The 15,840-nt window shown below is 40.5% G+C and overlaps 1 protein-coding gene across 2 annotated transcripts in view; it reads left to right on the top strand.

Moving 5' to 3' along the window:
* Positions 1-8,651, top strand: part of LOC147897377 (RHOMBOID-like protein 12, mitochondrial) — a 31,479-nt gene extending 22,828 nt beyond the window's left edge. For both annotated transcript variants that reach the window (XM_087380763.1, XM_087380761.1), the window contains exons 4-9: positions 6,896-7,015; positions 7,251-7,361; positions 7,650-7,697; positions 7,856-7,960; positions 8,057-8,098; positions 8,308-8,651. In XM_087380763.1, coding sequence (XP_087236889.1) covers positions 6,896-7,015; positions 7,251-7,361; positions 7,650-7,697; positions 7,856-7,960; positions 8,057-8,098; positions 8,308-8,397 — 516 coding nt within the window. In that variant the 3' untranslated portion in view covers positions 8,398-8,651. The remainder of the gene's footprint in view (positions 1-6,895; positions 7,016-7,250; positions 7,362-7,649; positions 7,698-7,855; positions 7,961-8,056; positions 8,099-8,307) is intronic.
* The last annotated feature ends 7,189 nt before the right edge of the window (positions 8,652-15,840 follow it).

Raw genomic sequence — 15,840 nt, 5'->3', positions numbered from 1 at the left:
AGTGAGATCCTGGAGCAGCGAGGAGGAGGGGGTCATATGCCGAGAGGCCCCACTATCAACAATCCATTCACGAGCATCGGAGCTATGGAGAGCCAATGACTCTGCTGCAGGAAGGGGTACTGAATTCAAGAGCTCAAGGTGAACAAATGCAGGAGTGGGGGTAAGGGAAGCATCAGCCGCAGCGGCCAGAGGTGCGTCAGCTCGTTTGTGTTTGCGGTAGGGACAATTGTGCCAATAATGGCCAGGAGTGCCACAGTGATTGCAATTACCTTTGGGAGCAGGACGGTCACTGGAGGGATCTGAAGGAGATGAGTTATTGGCAGAGGACGGGGCATTCTTGGATCGTGATTTGGGACGGTGGGCCACAAGAGCCTCAGAAGAACCATCAGAGGTTTTAGTGAACTGTTCCTCCTGATCCATCATCATGGGGACAAGTTCCTCCCAAGTGATGGTGCTGAGGCGGCCAGAGGTAATAAGAGAAGAATAGAATGCTGCATATCGACTGTCAGTAATAACATGAGATAAGAGAGTAATAGCCATATCTTCGGAGGAGATAGCCTTGCCTGCATGGAGGATGTCCTGATGCATGCTCTGCATTTTGTTGATGTGGTCCCGTATGGAAGGGGAAGTAGCCGGATCGAGGCGACGAAGCTGAACTTCCAAGGAAATACGTTTCATGGGAGTGACGCGAAGATACATGCCATCAAGAAATTCCCAAATAGCCCGTGCAGAAGTAAGATGCTTGATATGATTGAGAACCCCTGGTTGACAATTGAGAAAGATGAACGAGCGTACACGAGCATTCAATTTATCCCAGATAAGAGAAGCATGTGGCTCCTCCTCAGGTGACGGACGAGGGATCCCGGGATCAACAAACTCAGCAAGATCATAAGATTCCAATACAGACGCCATCTGAATTTTCCAAAGAGAATAGTTGGTCCCATCTAACTGCCGAGCATCTGGAAATGTAGGAAGAGTGGGAATACGTACAGGCTTGTCAGACTCTTGAAAGAAACTGGACATAGGGGAAACGCGAAGATCCGGAGTAGAATCCTTTGTTTCATCAGCCATAACTGAAACCAGGGAGTGGACAGCAACAAGGGGCTGAAGAAAAGATCAAGGTCTAGAACAGGGCTGTCGACAGGCAGCCCAAAAAAAAAAAAAAAAAAAAAAAAAAAAAAAATATATATATATATATATATATATATATATATATATAGGGGGGGGGGAAGAAGAGAGCTCTGTAGTCAGTGGGAAAGAGAGTTGCTGACGAGGACAAACTTCTTCAACTTCATCAATATAGAAGTTCCCAGATCAGAGAGTATCCTGGTGCTCTGATATATTAAAAATGGCAGCGGAAGGTGCAAACAAACTGAAATTATAGAACCACACAGAGAACACTTAGAGATAACAAAATGTGCCACAACTGATCTGCTGTAACTCAGCCCTTAAACCAGGGCAGCAACTGAAATACAAGATATCTTGAATAAGATAAGAAAACAGGAGCTGCAGGAGAGGCTGAACTGAAGCAGAGGAAAGGGAGCACAAGGAGGCTGCAGAAGAGGCTGAGCTGAAACAGCAGAAGGGGGGACACAAGAAGGCTGCAGCCTGAGAGCACGGAGGCAGGAGAAGCCTGAAGCGAAGAGGCAGGGGCCAGGAGCGAAGAGGCTAGAGAAGCCTGAACTGAGGAGGCAAGAGCCTAGAGAAGAGGAGGCTGAAGGAGCCTGGGTGAAGAGGCAGGGACCTTGGAACAAAGGGAACTGTAGAGGCCTGGAGCGAGGAGGCAGGAGCCCTGAAGAGGGAAGATCTGCTGCGGGAGTGTGAGCAGCCAACTGCGCAGCTGAGAGGGGGCTCTGAGGAGATGGTTAGGAGCAGGCTGTGTACTTGGGCCTTGAGGAGCTGCAGGGAGTAGTAAGGGATGTGAAGGGAAGGAGTCCCTTTTATAGGGAAGGCCAGGGGGGAGTCGGCCAGATTGCCTAGACCGACCAGCCTGGTCGGTCAGCCAACTGGGCCGACCAGCTGGTCGGCCAGCCTACCCCCTCTGGCCCCCCTTGCTGCGTGGGAGCTGGTCGGCCAGCCACCCCTGGAGATGCCTAATCTCAACAGGTCTTGCCTTGGATCAGGGCTGTTCCTGCCCTCAAACTCCACGCCATCCTTCCTTACAGTCTGCTGCTGTATTCCATACAGGGCCGGACCCTGGCTGACGTCATTTGACACCTCAGCATGGCCTGCCAGCTCAGCAGTTCTGTGCACTTCTGCTCCCTGCATATCTTGTGTCTGCTCCATGTTTCCAGTCATCAGGAGCTGCACCTGTAACAAGGTAAGTCTCTCTTTGTGCTGCCCATGTGGCAGCCCCATGCTTTTCTTCTCTTTGGTCTACCACCTCGATGCACACCTCATTTGGGGTCTCACAAGTGTGGAGGTGACCATTCACATTCCAACACCCTCTCTCACCAACCCACATTGGTCCTATCCCAATCCATTGATGAAGATGCTCCAGTAGCTCTGTGGTCGTAGCCCTTTGGAACAGTTTGTTGTCATCATAGCCTTTCTCTGGGCTTTCAACCAGTGGTTCTTGCTCTGCCAGGTCCAGGTTTGCTTTCACACATCAGTCTGGTACACATGTCCATCTTTGGTAGCACTAGATGGAAACACCACCTTCAGTCACGAACCCGCCTCTGAACTCGAGCTCTTCAGGTACCAATATCCTCCAACTGTCCCCCTCATGATTAGTGAACAGCCTGAACTCCAGGCACCAGGCTCTCAGGGTCTGCTCAACCCGTCCTCTGTCTGTTAACCAACAACCATACCCGAGACACCATATTCCAGGCACAAATCTAGTTTACTTGGACTGTCAAGCTCCAACTGTGGTTCTGTGTTGTTGTCCCTCTCTTAAGTCACGGTTAGTGTCTGTCAAAGAATCCCCCTTTGCTTTAGTACCACCAGCCAAGCACCTGGATGACTCCAAGCACTCGTCTCTGTCCATCACCTTCACAAAGGATCCCGACTCCTCTTCTGACCAATCCTAAATGAATGTCTGACATCCTGATAGTAATATCACCTAATCTCAGCAGCACATGGAGTGGCCTCCAAGAAAAGTTCCCCTATAGCCACCTAAGGTGACTCCTCTGACTTTGAGGTGGCACCCTTCTTCTTCTGATTAGCCTTCTTCGTTTTGCAATCTTTCACAAAACGTCTTGGCTCATGGTTGTAGAAGCACTTCTTCTTTGTTTCTCTTCTTCTTGTTGTCTTCTTCTGAAGAGTCCGTTCCGTCGTTAGTTTTGGCTAGGCTTACCCTTGCCCTTGCTTTTGCTCTTGTCCTGAGCTATTAGGGCCTTGTCATCCTTGTTCGTACTATCGTACTTCTTTTCTCAAGCTTCTTGCTTCAACAACAATGGAACCAGCTCCTCGAAAGTGGCTTGTGCCCCACAGTCATCGTAGTCACAAAGCTACTGTAGCTCCGAGGGAGCATTCCCAGCAACAACCTTGCCATCCGGGTCAATCTCCTCCTTTGTTGAACTATTGCTAGTTGATCCCGCACCCTCTTCACCTTGTTGATGTGCTTGTGTACCGATTCCCCGTCATCCATACTCATGTTGTACAGCTCTGTCTCGAGGTTCAAGATTCTTGCCTCATTGTCAATCTCGTACATATCCTTCAAAGTTGTCTGAGCCTCGAAAGAAGTGTCCGCCATTTGAATATGCGGTAGCACCGCATCCGCGCGCATTCCAGATTTGCCATGTTCTAACTTATATGATGTCTATTGGCGTTATCACCGTCGTTAAGGTTGATGTGGTTGGAGTGATCACAGTGGCCTGAGGTATCTACTCAATCCTCCACGACTCCCTCAACACAAAGTTGGACCTTTCATTTTCCACAACGGGTAGTTGGTCTCGTCAAGCTTGCCAAAATTTGGGATTTGGTATCTATTGGCCATGATAATGCGTGAAAAGGGTTTAGAGTGTTGTACACCTGTGTGAACCTAAGCCTTCCACCTGGGTACAATCCTTCAGGCATCTACGTGAACTTGAACCTCTCGCCTGGGTACAATCCTTCAGACATGAAAGCTGATTTCTCCGAGCAAATGAATCAAGGTCGTCCTTGAGCAAGGTCCTTGCCTTCACCCTCCACTTCTCGAGTACTTCCGTCAGGGATCCGATACCTGTGTAAGAAAAGTGAACTCTCACACAGAGGTTATCTTGCAACGGAAAACAAGATGGTTGGAGGGAAAGGGTTTGGGGAGCCCTTTCTCGAGAAGGAATTGCTGGTGGCCACTCGTTGCCTTTTCTAGTGGCTTCTCGATGGGAGAAGAGCGACCAAGTGTAAGAAAAGTGAACTCTCACATAGAGGGTATCCTGCAGCGGAAGACTGATTTAGCCCAAGAATTACACGCGGAAGTGTTTCACTATGCAATCGATACTTCATCAATTGTGCGTACTTCACAACATTCATGTGTATGTGCAGACTAGCAAAGAGAGTGTGCTTAGAGACAAATATAGAAGCAACACTTTATATTTCCGTCCGTCCACAAATTGGACAAGATACAATACCAAAATGTTCTCCTACTGAATGCCTAGCACCTCTAGATCTTTAAGCCTGCATGCTCTACTGAGCTTATGTAGATTCTTTGTCCAAGGGATCCCTCGACCTTGTTGTCTGGAACCTCAGCCTAGGTGGGCACCTGCTTCAAGCTTAGTCTACGGTTCTCTAGCCTTCTTGTCTCCTCTTGGATGTAGGCCTTGAAGATGCTGGCCTGCTGCTCCAGTGAAAAGTTGCTCTAGGTGATATGTAATGGGGACTCAAGTGCCCCGTGCCCCCCTTTTATAGGCCCAAAGGGCCCTACAAAATGGCCGACCCAGCAAGGGATGAACTGACCCCCCCTGGCCGACTTGCTGGTCTGTGTGGTTGGTTGGCTCCATGCCCTACATAAGGGCCTTCCTTGTCCCCTTTTGTGCTGTTGCCAGGTCCTTGTGGAGTTTGAGGGCAGAAACAGCCCTGATCCAAGGCCCATCCTTCCATATAGTCTATTGATGTATTCTATACAGGGCCGTACCTTGGCTAACGCCATTTGACACCTTAGTATGGCCACCAACTCAACAGTCCTGTGCACTCGTGCTCCCTGCATACCTTGTGTCTGCTCCATGTTTTTCCCAGCCACGAGGAGTTGCATCTGTAGCAAGGTAAGTCTCTTTTTGTGCTGCCCACATGGCAGCCCATGTGGCAGCCCCATGCTTTGCTTCTCTCTAGTCCACCCCTCATTTGGGGGCTCACGAGTGGGGAGGTGACCATGCATATTTCAACACCAAGGGCCTTTCCCAGCTGTCAAGGGCCAGCGGGAGGGGGTAAATGGTGGTAATTACGATTCGAAGGGTAAATGATGGGTCGATGAAACGCGGACGGCGGGAGCGTGTGATGTGGCGGTGGTCAGCAGTTGGACGTGCCACGTGGGCAAGGCATGGCAGGTTGCGTGGGACTGAGATAGGAAGAGCAGATTCTGACGGAGCAGATCGCATGGTGCAGATTTCAAGTAGATGTGCAGAGCAGTGTACCGATTTCGAACTAATAGGACCAAAGGCGCAGTGCAGGCGTTGGTAGGCTTATGTGACTGAAATTTTACTTGGTATGTCCTATATTAAAGTCGATGATAGAAATACACAAATGACAATCCGGATGGGGAAAGAGGGTGCCGTTCCCATCTAGTATAATGTATTATTCTCTGTCTCCCTACACGTTGTTGGTGCTATCTGATTGTGTGCCATGTGTTATTTCCCTTTCAGTTTATCGTTGAAAACATTGCAAAAATTGTGTCTTAAAACTGGTGTGTTCCCCAGTTCATATTACTCCATTGGGAACTAGTGATCCTGAAATTTGATCTCTCTCTCTCTCTCTCTCTCTCTCTCTCTCTCAAATTTATGCTTCCACAATAAATCTTGGGCCTAAGTGCTACATTGCACATCTGTGCCTTGAGATCTATAGGTTCTATAGTTCATGTGTTTAATTTCTGACTGCTTAAGACATGTGCCATTGTAGTGCTTTGAGAATCTGCAGGCTGTCTATCTGCACTTTTAGTCTTAATTTCCATCTTATTGAAGTTTAAATTTCGTCCCTACCCAAGGTACCCTATTAATACGAATGTGAGCCTAGTGAGCCTGACACATTTTGGGCATGGCGGTCCCAATGTGTATTTAATCGGCATGTGGTTAAAGCATTTGCACTGTTGATCCCAGAGCTTGCAGTCCAGGTTCCTCATACACGGTACACCATGCTCATGATAAATGGTGTATAATGACTTTTGATATGCTTATGCTTTGGCACTGATGACGACATAAGTGTTGCTTTGCTTGCTTAGTATGTCTTCCTTTTGCTTTTCATAAAAGTTTTTGTTTACCTCTTTTTTATTCTCTTTCATTTTCTCTTTTATTTTCTTTGTAGATTTTTGATCTTTAGAACAACAAAATTTCTAAATTTGTATGATTGGACTTATTCTAGTCTTACAAAGGTATATATAATGACTTTTGATATGCAAGGAAGACAAAATGCCACATAAAGGAGTTTTAAAGAAAAAGAGTTTACAAAATAAAGGATACAGGTCTATACTCTAAAGTTTTGTGTTAAAGCCTGCCTATACACTGGCAAGAAAAGGATTTGATGTAGCGCTCATGTGGAGGCTCCCTCATGAGGGGATCATCGATGTTTTGCATGCAGCAAAGCAAATTAATGCCTTCATTGTATTATTAATTAGCATTTTGTCTTGATGTTTGATGTTCAGACACTTGCATATATATTACACATATACCCTTTTTTTTTTTTCTGGGTGAAACTATGGAGTCCAGTCAGTAGCAGAATTCAAAGTGGTAAGGGACCTGATTAGATTGTTTTTTCTGCATTTGAGCAGGTATCGATCAGCTCAGTCTTAAATGGCCGGATACATACCATGTTGACCAGTGCTTTCAGTCAAATGGATTTGGACCACCTGATGTCTAACATGATAGGCCTTTATTTCTTTGGATCAGAGGCGAGTATCAAAATCTTCTCTCTTTTGTTTCAAATGTAGTAATTACTCTAGAGGTCTTGTATTTTCTTGAAGGCATGATTATGGATGCAAAGGTTATATTTTTTGAGGCTATGGCATTGATTTGTGGTGCTTTGATGTTTTAGCATCTGAAGTATGTCTACACATTTTTCTTTGTGCCAGTGTTTCCACTGCCAATTTCATTAGGTGTGCTGTATTTGTGCAAATATCAGTTCAGATTGGTAGAATATTTGGAGGACAGTACCTGTTGAAGTGTTACCTTGCTGGTGCTATTGGTGGGACATTGGGTCACATGTTCTATTTTGCGTATATATACCCCTGGCTCCAGGTAACTTACTGTGTATTTTTTCGTGCATAAAAAATTTGCTGCTAAGTATATAGCATTTAGGTTTAGGGTCAATGCTAGTAATTGTGACAACATTTACTGGCTAGGACATAACATAAGCTATTTGACTTTGTGATGTAATTCTTAGTTTTCATATATTGGTTGTTTTGATTGTGGCAGAAAATGGCTTTAATTAATACATGCAGATTTAGGGCCAATGCTAGTCAGTTGATGCAATTGTTTGTGAGGGAATTCAATATCTGTTGTATTAACTGTCTATGGTGGTGGCAGAGCATCCCACGACGGTATTACAATGTGCAGTACTCACCCAGAGCATTGGTATGGTTTTTCTCTTTTGAAAGTCCCCTTTGGTTTGCGAGTGCAGGTTCCTTTAGCATTTTACTTCTCTTTTTCTGGGGTTCTACTATCTTTTTGCAAGTATTTTATTTCAGGGTATCTTGATGATTTACTGCTTATAACATTGCTTTTACTCTTAGGGTGCAAGTGGAGCAGTGACTACTATCATGCTGTTGCACATCTTTCTCTATCCAAAGCATACGATTATGTTTCAAATGTTGATTCCAATGCCTGCCGCACTGCTGGTAAATGTTCTCTTCATATTTTTCTCACAGCATTTTTTTGAACTTTCACTTTGACGTTGTGAACTCCTTTTTCACGCTGTATCTTCTGAATTTCAGGGAGCGATCATAATTGGAAGGAATCTATGGTTGGCAAAACAAGTATGCACTGACCGTACTACCCTAGCCTTTTTAAAATCGGTTGGAAATGATTTTTGTTAAGTATGTGCTTAATATCCTTCTTTCAAAAGGATCTCCACAGTCTGGATGGACTTCATGTATTGATTTTGTTTCGATTTGTTTGTACTTTTTGGCAAGCCACCACCATATAGTTTTAAATATATATTGATGCTGTTCTCTTTCCAATGCAGGGAGATACAGATATCTCTGTAGGTGGTCATCTGGGAGGAGCTTTGGTGGCCTTTTTAGCATACTTGAGTATCAAGAGGCCATGGTTCTAGTGAAGGTTCTGCCTGGATTCTAGCAACCTACCAATTTTTGCTGCAAAGATATGCAAGCTCTATATTGTCATCTTGGTCCTTTTGTTGGCTAATTTCAAAGGGTTCAAGTGTTATTCTTGGGAGTTGTAAACATATAGTATGTACAACTTCTATATTACGGCATCTTTGTCTTTCTATTGCGTATTTGAATATTTGTCGGTTGTTTAAGTGTTATGTATGGAGTTGTGAAGAGAACTTTATTTTTTACAGCTTTTCTTGAGGCTTGTTTTCTAGTCTGGTAATTTGCCATGCCGTTGTTGGCCATTGTAAAGAATGTGCAGTTCGATGCACAAGGATTTACATAATGCATTGCATGACCGAATGAATCAAGATTTCTAAATTATATGAAGCTTTATTTCTTGTTTTCTTTCTCTTTTGTTTAGTTGATGTATTTTAGTAAGCAATGGGTTTGCCCAAGAGACTTCGCGGGTCTTTAGAAACCTAGTATAGCTGCTTATGCTTGGGCACTAATGACGACATAAGGTGTTGCTTTGCTTGCTAAGGATGTCTTCCTTTTGTTGTTCTTAAAAGTTTTTGTTTATCTCTTTTGTCTTCTCTTTCATTTTCTTGTGTAGATTTTTAGCTTTTAGAACAACAAAAAATCTAAATTTGTACGATTGGACATATTCTAGTCTTACAAAGTATATTTTTCTATCACCTCAGTGACCTACAAATTCTTTGAATTTTTGTTCAAGTGGTGATTAGCTATTCAACTACATTGATTTATCTTATGCGGGTGTAGAAAGCCCCAACAGCTATCCTTATTATTATTTTAATTATTTTCTTGTTGTTTAATATTTTATTTTATTCTCTCTTTAAATTTCATTTTTTAGTTAACTTTTTTATTATCATTTTTATTTTAGTTTAATATTAAAAGTGAGCTTTTGTGTTTTGTTTTAGTTGCTCTCTTTTGTTTATTTCACTGCTCTCTTTTCGTGTCTTTTGTGTAGTGTTCGCTTTATTTTTATTTTTTTAAATTTATTTACTTTATTATTGGTAACTTTCCTCTCCGCTTTCTCTTTCTTTGGTGCTTCTAGGTTGAATGAGCTCTTACAGTGGCGTTGGGACCCTAGCGAACCCTAACTGTAATTGCGAGTTTGGGAGTATATTGACTTAGCGATACATGCTATGATGAATTCACCTTTTGGAAACCAATGGGGTGATTTCTTTGGGGCGTCATCTGGCTCTTGTGACATTCCCTTGTAGTAAGGACCCCCCTCTCTCCTAAATACTAGTCTTGCTCTTGCTAGAGTTAGGGGATATAGCAAGGGATAAACTGCCTTGGGATGGGTAGGGAGACTTTTCAAGAACATGTTAGGGAAGCTAGAAAAGTTTGTAGGAAGAATTCCTTAGTTGAGAATTCAAAACCCTTATATGTGGCAATGGAAAAGTTTGGTTTTGAATCTTTTCGTTGCTCTCTTATTGAGCATATAGAGGGCCATTTTAATAATGCCAAGGATTTTTACAAGGTTGCTTGTCCTCGTGAATTGTTTTGGATGATAACTTTACACGCTTTCTTTCTAAGGTTTTAATTTGAAAGGCAAATCAACTCAGCGTAAAAATAAAAGAACCTCTAAAAAGAACCCCTTGATGGGGAGAACTCATATCAAGCTCTTTAACATTCCTCTTAACGAGCATTGTCATACACCTAACCTCGTATGGAAACCTAAAGTTAAGTTATGGGGTTGTTCGAGCTCTTCTGCAATCTCACATGTTATTCGTGAGTTGCTTCCCTCACTTTCTCTTCCTCCACTTTCTCCTCTAGTTCCTTTAACTCTCTCAGTTCTAAGAGTTTTTACTTCTCGAGACTATAAAAGAAGACTCCTTTACCTAGATAGATTAATGTCTTTGGGTCTTTTTTCAATAAAAGTTTTTGAAAATATAATGTCAAAGTTATTTTGAAACTTCAATGCACCTTGGAAAATTTCTCTTTTGAGGATTTGAATCTAAATAAGCTCCATTATATACAACTTAAAGCTTCGTTGGATCACTTCTTAAAAGTATAAGCTTTCTTTCAAACCAAAGAAGTCTATCTAAATAAGGAACTATTGATTTGTATTTTTTCTTCTCCCTCTCTTGACAAGGTAGGCTTAAAGTCAATTTTAAAGTCTCATGAAGTAATGGATTCTCTCCCTCATTATATGAGAAGAATTTGGAAGCATCCAGTAGTAGCTTAGAAGTATGTAAAAACTTTGGGACAAGCTTAGAAGTATGTAAAAACTTTGGGACAAAAGGCTTTCAACTATGGAGAGATAGGTAAAAGACTTTCATAGCATTCAAAATCTTCTATCCTTAGAGAACCTTGTTGTAAAAGTAAGATTCCAAAACTTTATTGATGTTGATTTAGGACATGTAGTCACAGTTGATACCTCAATTTTTCTTTCTATAAGAGACCTTTTCATGAAAGGCACGAAAATTCGATTGTACTCTTTTAAAGAGTCTTGCCTTTTAAAAGCAATTGATAAGGGAATCTCAAAGTTGGCTTTGCAATTAGAAGAATGTTTAGGAGTTCAAAATATCTTATCAGAATGGAAAGGGAAGATTTTGAAGAAAGTTGCTTTGAAACTAGAACAAGTCCCTTCAGTTAATTGCTCAAAGCAAAGTAGCCATCTTTCCAAAGAAGATGACACGCTTCTTTGAAAATTCCATAGGAATTTTGTCATTTCTTATATGGACAAATGTTCCAATAACTTTGTTGGCCTGCAAAGTGTATTCAGGTGGGTTGTTTTTTTGGGTGGTTGGGTTACTAATGTGGGGTTTAGCGAGTAGCCGGTCAATTTGATCGGGTTAGTGGGACTAGGTAGGTTAGGTTGTGGTTAGTTTTGCGGTTAACGCATATTTGGTTAGTGCTTACCCTAGGGTTAGGTTACGGCACTAGTGGTCAATCGTGTCTTTTCTGCATCTCGCCTCCTCCTCGTCGTCTTCGTTTCCTTTGGCGCATGTCGTTGTGACTGATCTTCGTCTCTTCGCCCTCTCATTACTCTTTCTTGTTGCGTCCTCGGAACTCAGTGCTTGTCTTTGCGTCCATCCATCGCTTGCCTCAGAACGATGTTGATGGAGTCACATTCTGGCTAGAAGGCATTGTGCGGGTCATGCGCTTGGACAGCCGGGACGAAACGGTCGCACGTTCGGTTTTTGGCTGCATGGACCCAAAGGAATCGAACATGCAACAAACCATTGTTGCATGTCGTTTTCAAAGGGGAAGATGAAGGGGCCTTCCAGTGCTGTCATGTGTTGTGTGGATTGTTGTGGAGTTGGTTAGATCAATCGAGGGAATGAAGTCGGTCGGCGAACTTTGTAGATTGTTAGATCGAAAAAGAATGTGTTATTCTTGTCTTTTGGTCGTTCGAGTTCGCCTATAAAAGGCCCTGTGATTGCAGTCAAATGATATCTATGTTACGACTGTTAGTAGCTCTATTGCTGTCTATATCTATCCGAAGTTTTAAACAGCTTGCACTGCTGTGTTTTCCTTGGGAGAGTTCGAAAGAAAGCTGTTCGATCTTAACGTCGAAGGAAGGTTCTTGCAATCTGATGGGGTGCACTTGTGAAATGGAGATAACTGAGTGTGTAGAAGGTATTGTGCACTTTTTCGTGTGCTTTTCTCAATGCATTTTATTTCGGTTTGTAGGAGGGGACCGCAGCCTGATGCTGTAGGATTGTAAGTCTGCACTTTTCCAAAACACCTGTCAAGGTGGTATGAATCGAAGGTGGTTGGGGTATCTGTTCCGAAGTAGTGTGTGTCTGTTCTAAGCTGAGGATCTTTCAATTCCTCTACTATTTTGCTGCTCTCATGAGGACGCGTTGGGCCTTCCAAACCAATGTGATTAGTGCGTTAGGCCTTCCAAACTAATTCACTCCTCCATCAACGGAGGAACGACCCTTCCACTTTGTCTTTGCCTAAAAGGGATGTTGCGGGAAGGGATCTACTGTATTTTCTGTTCGAGCGGCCGTAAGACCACGTTTGCGTACCAGCAGAATGGGGCCAGTGTTGCGATGCTTTGTGCCAGAGCGTGGAATATCTGGATAATTTAATGTAGTGCTAGAGCGTGGAATATCTTGATGCGTTGTGCTAGAGCGTGGAATATTTGCGATGCTTTGTGCTAGAGCGTGGAATATATGGATGCTTTGTGCTAGTGCGTTAGGCCTTCCAAACCAATATATCAGTAGAGCGTGCCTATCTTTAAACAACCACACGATGGAAACAGCGAACTCGTACAAGGATCTTGGGTTACATAAGGGGGTCTTTGTGAAATACGCATTGTCTATTTTTGACGGGTGGCTAGGTTACATAAGTGGGCCTTTGTAGGAAGTCGAGTTGCCTTCTTTGTGGTAATCTATTTGGATTCTAATGCTGCCTGCTTTGTGGTAATCTATTTGAATGCTAATGCTGTATAGAATGTGTGTTTGTCATTTGTTATTGTGAGCCAGTATGATTATGTCTTCCAAGATCTTTGGAAGACATTATCTACGGAAGGTCCCACATTTTTGAAGACATTATGTAGTTTGATGGAAGATACTATAATCTTCAATATTAAATTAATTTCTAGAGAGAACACTCTCATGATTAGCTTTAGTGAAAAACATTTCTATTTTGTATAGCATTATTCCATTAATGCGTAGCATTTTCTTATAATAAATGTTGTAATTTTTAGTCCTTTTATTTAGTCTTCATTTAAGAAAAATTATCTACAATGAATATATTTAAACTTCTTAAGCATTTATTAGATAGTTTTGCAATGCTAATTAAAAAAAAAAACATTTCCTTGAATTACTTGTAAGTTTTAATGAATTTAATAATTGCAAACACTAATTGCTGTGAAACATTTCATTATACTTCTAATTTAGTTTTAGATTGTGTACAATATTTATTTTTTAAATTTATTTCAATTACTTGTAATTTTTTATACATTTTATAAATTGTCATTTCACCCTAGCTATAATTGAGTTCTAGAATGCGAATAATCCCATTACACAAATTTTTGTTGTAATTTTTTTATCATAAATATATTTAAACATTGGTATATGCAATTTCATATTTAAACTAGAATAAAACGTATAGCCAATGTATATATACATGATTATATTAATTACTTTTAGAATGTAAAAATAGTCTATTTAATATTTAAAATTAAATAAACTTGTAGCCAAAGTATGTAGGCATGATTATATTAATTAGGTTTGTAATTTTAAAATAGTATATTTTTTTGTTTTTAAAGTGATAATATTTTTTTTATTTTTAGCTTCAAATTTTATTATAATAAATGGTATGTTTTTGTTTCTTTAAAAACAAATTACAACAAGTGCACATTATTGTAAATGTTTGTACTCTTTACACTTGCAGCTGTCGCTCGGCAAAGTAAATGTAAATGATTACTGCCTTACATTATATAAACCTCACCAACATGTGTGAAATTGTCAGTTGAAAAATCATAATAAAATTTAGAAAGTCAAGTTCAATGTAATTGTACTTTTTTTGCACTATTTAATTATAAAACTTTTTGTTTTGCTTTTGTGGCCTTAGAATAACTTATAAGCTTTAACAAACTACGTAAAAGGCAATGATCATTGCCTTACATTATATTAGTCTTACCAACATGTGATTGTCAATTGAAAAATCATAACAAATCTCATAAAGTCAATTCCAAGGTAAGTGTATTTTTTGCAATATTTAATTATCGAACTGTTTGTTATGTACTTGTTTAGTGTAGGAAAAAATGAGAAGAAAAATCTTGCATTGTAATTTTGGCTTTGCTTAAAAGGATTTCAACATGACATGCAGGAATTGTCTAGAAAATCGTTGATCCTAATGAGCCTTCAAAATTGAAGTTGAATACAATTATAAAGAAGTTAAAGCACAAAAAAAGAGAAGCGAAGATTGTAATGAAACTTTGGTACTATGAAAATGCTAGAGCTTTAAAGTTCTCGGAGTTTATAAGCACACGCATGCATTTATATAGTTAAGAGTAGTCTATACACAGATAAGACTCTCTTTACATAGTTTTTAAAAACAATATGGCATGAATGTATCTTGATAATTCGTATAAATAAGTACTTTTATTTTGTAACGAATTATTTGTAATAGGTGGAATTTAAGAAAATTAGATATAATTATTGTTGATGCATAATTTTTAAAGGCAAGAATGTTAGGACTAAGATCTTAAGTTTTTGAATTAATTCTATACTGAAGTTATAGCAAAGGTGTTTATTTCAGATTCAAGTAGGTATTATACCAAGGACGATGCAGTAGTTCTTGTCGAGTCTAATGGAGAATCATCAAATTTTGTTATTATGACCATCGACAAGAGCTCTGTGAAAAGAATGTACAATGAGGTAGATGATTGAGAAGATAAACGAGCCAAGTTAGAGTCTCCACAAGAGGAAAGACCTTATTATACTTTAACTATAGAGTGTTCGGATGATTTAAGCGTTGAAAGTGAGTATTTGCCTAATGAGAGGGCTTTACTCATTCATGAGGTAGACTTGTTTGTTAAGAATGGAATATTCGAAGATAGAGTATTAAATAAGTATGGCACGTGGGCCTTACAAAACATTAATTATCCCAAAAATTTAAAGCTAGACTTAACTGATAGAGAAGGGGGCGGGTGTATCACACTTGCTATAGGTGAGGTTTACTATGTCGACTTTGTCAAGACACTAAATATAGGAGATTGCATCAAGATTGCAAACTTCTTAGTTTGTAATAAAAATACTCAAAACGATGGAGGCACATCTGATTACATCTTAGTAGTTGATCCTTAGACTAAAGTTGAACGTTCTGAAGTGTTTACAATTGACCTAATATTCATTTTGACTACTAGTATCGGCAATTATAAAGAAGATTGTAAAGAGATAACGAACAAAGGCAAAAGTGACTATTTACCACTAGCTACAGTCGCCAGTGACAGTGATTAAGGTTGGAAGCTGCATGCGTCAGAAGGATGAACTAATTGTTCGGCGACGGTGAAAATGTAGATCTTATCACGCTAACTTGTCATTACAATTCTGTAGATTATTAGTCAGTCAATTTTTTTGCTTCCAGTCGAGAAAATTTTAACACATGTTACCATCTTAGTAGCTGACTTTTTGAAATAATCGACGCTCGGACTATGTCAAGATTGTGGATACATTTAAGGCAGTGGGTTTCTGCCATTTTGTCATGAGAAACGTAGGTGCGAAGAAAAATAGCTAGCCAATTGTGCTAAATATGCTTGATTTGATTATTATGGCATCTGCAAGGGTCCCTTCGATCTTTGCCAAATTAGTCCGAGTGTTCCATCGACACATTCAACAGATTGGTTACGAAAATCAAGTAATGTTTGTTTTGTGTATATTAGTATATAGTATTTAAGTACAGATTACAATATTTTGATAGTTAATACTTACTATAATGTGTTTATAGATAAG

The sequence above is a fragment of the Dipteris shenzhenensis genome, chromosome 10 (assembly GCF_047967505.1).
Source record: "Dipteris shenzhenensis isolate YYH24624 ecotype China chromosome 10, Dip_SZ_1.0, whole genome shotgun sequence".
NCBI classification, from domain to species: Eukaryota; Viridiplantae; Streptophyta; class Polypodiopsida; order Gleicheniales; family Dipteridaceae; genus Dipteris; species Dipteris shenzhenensis.
This window is presented reverse-complemented; position numbering and strand designations above follow the sequence as displayed.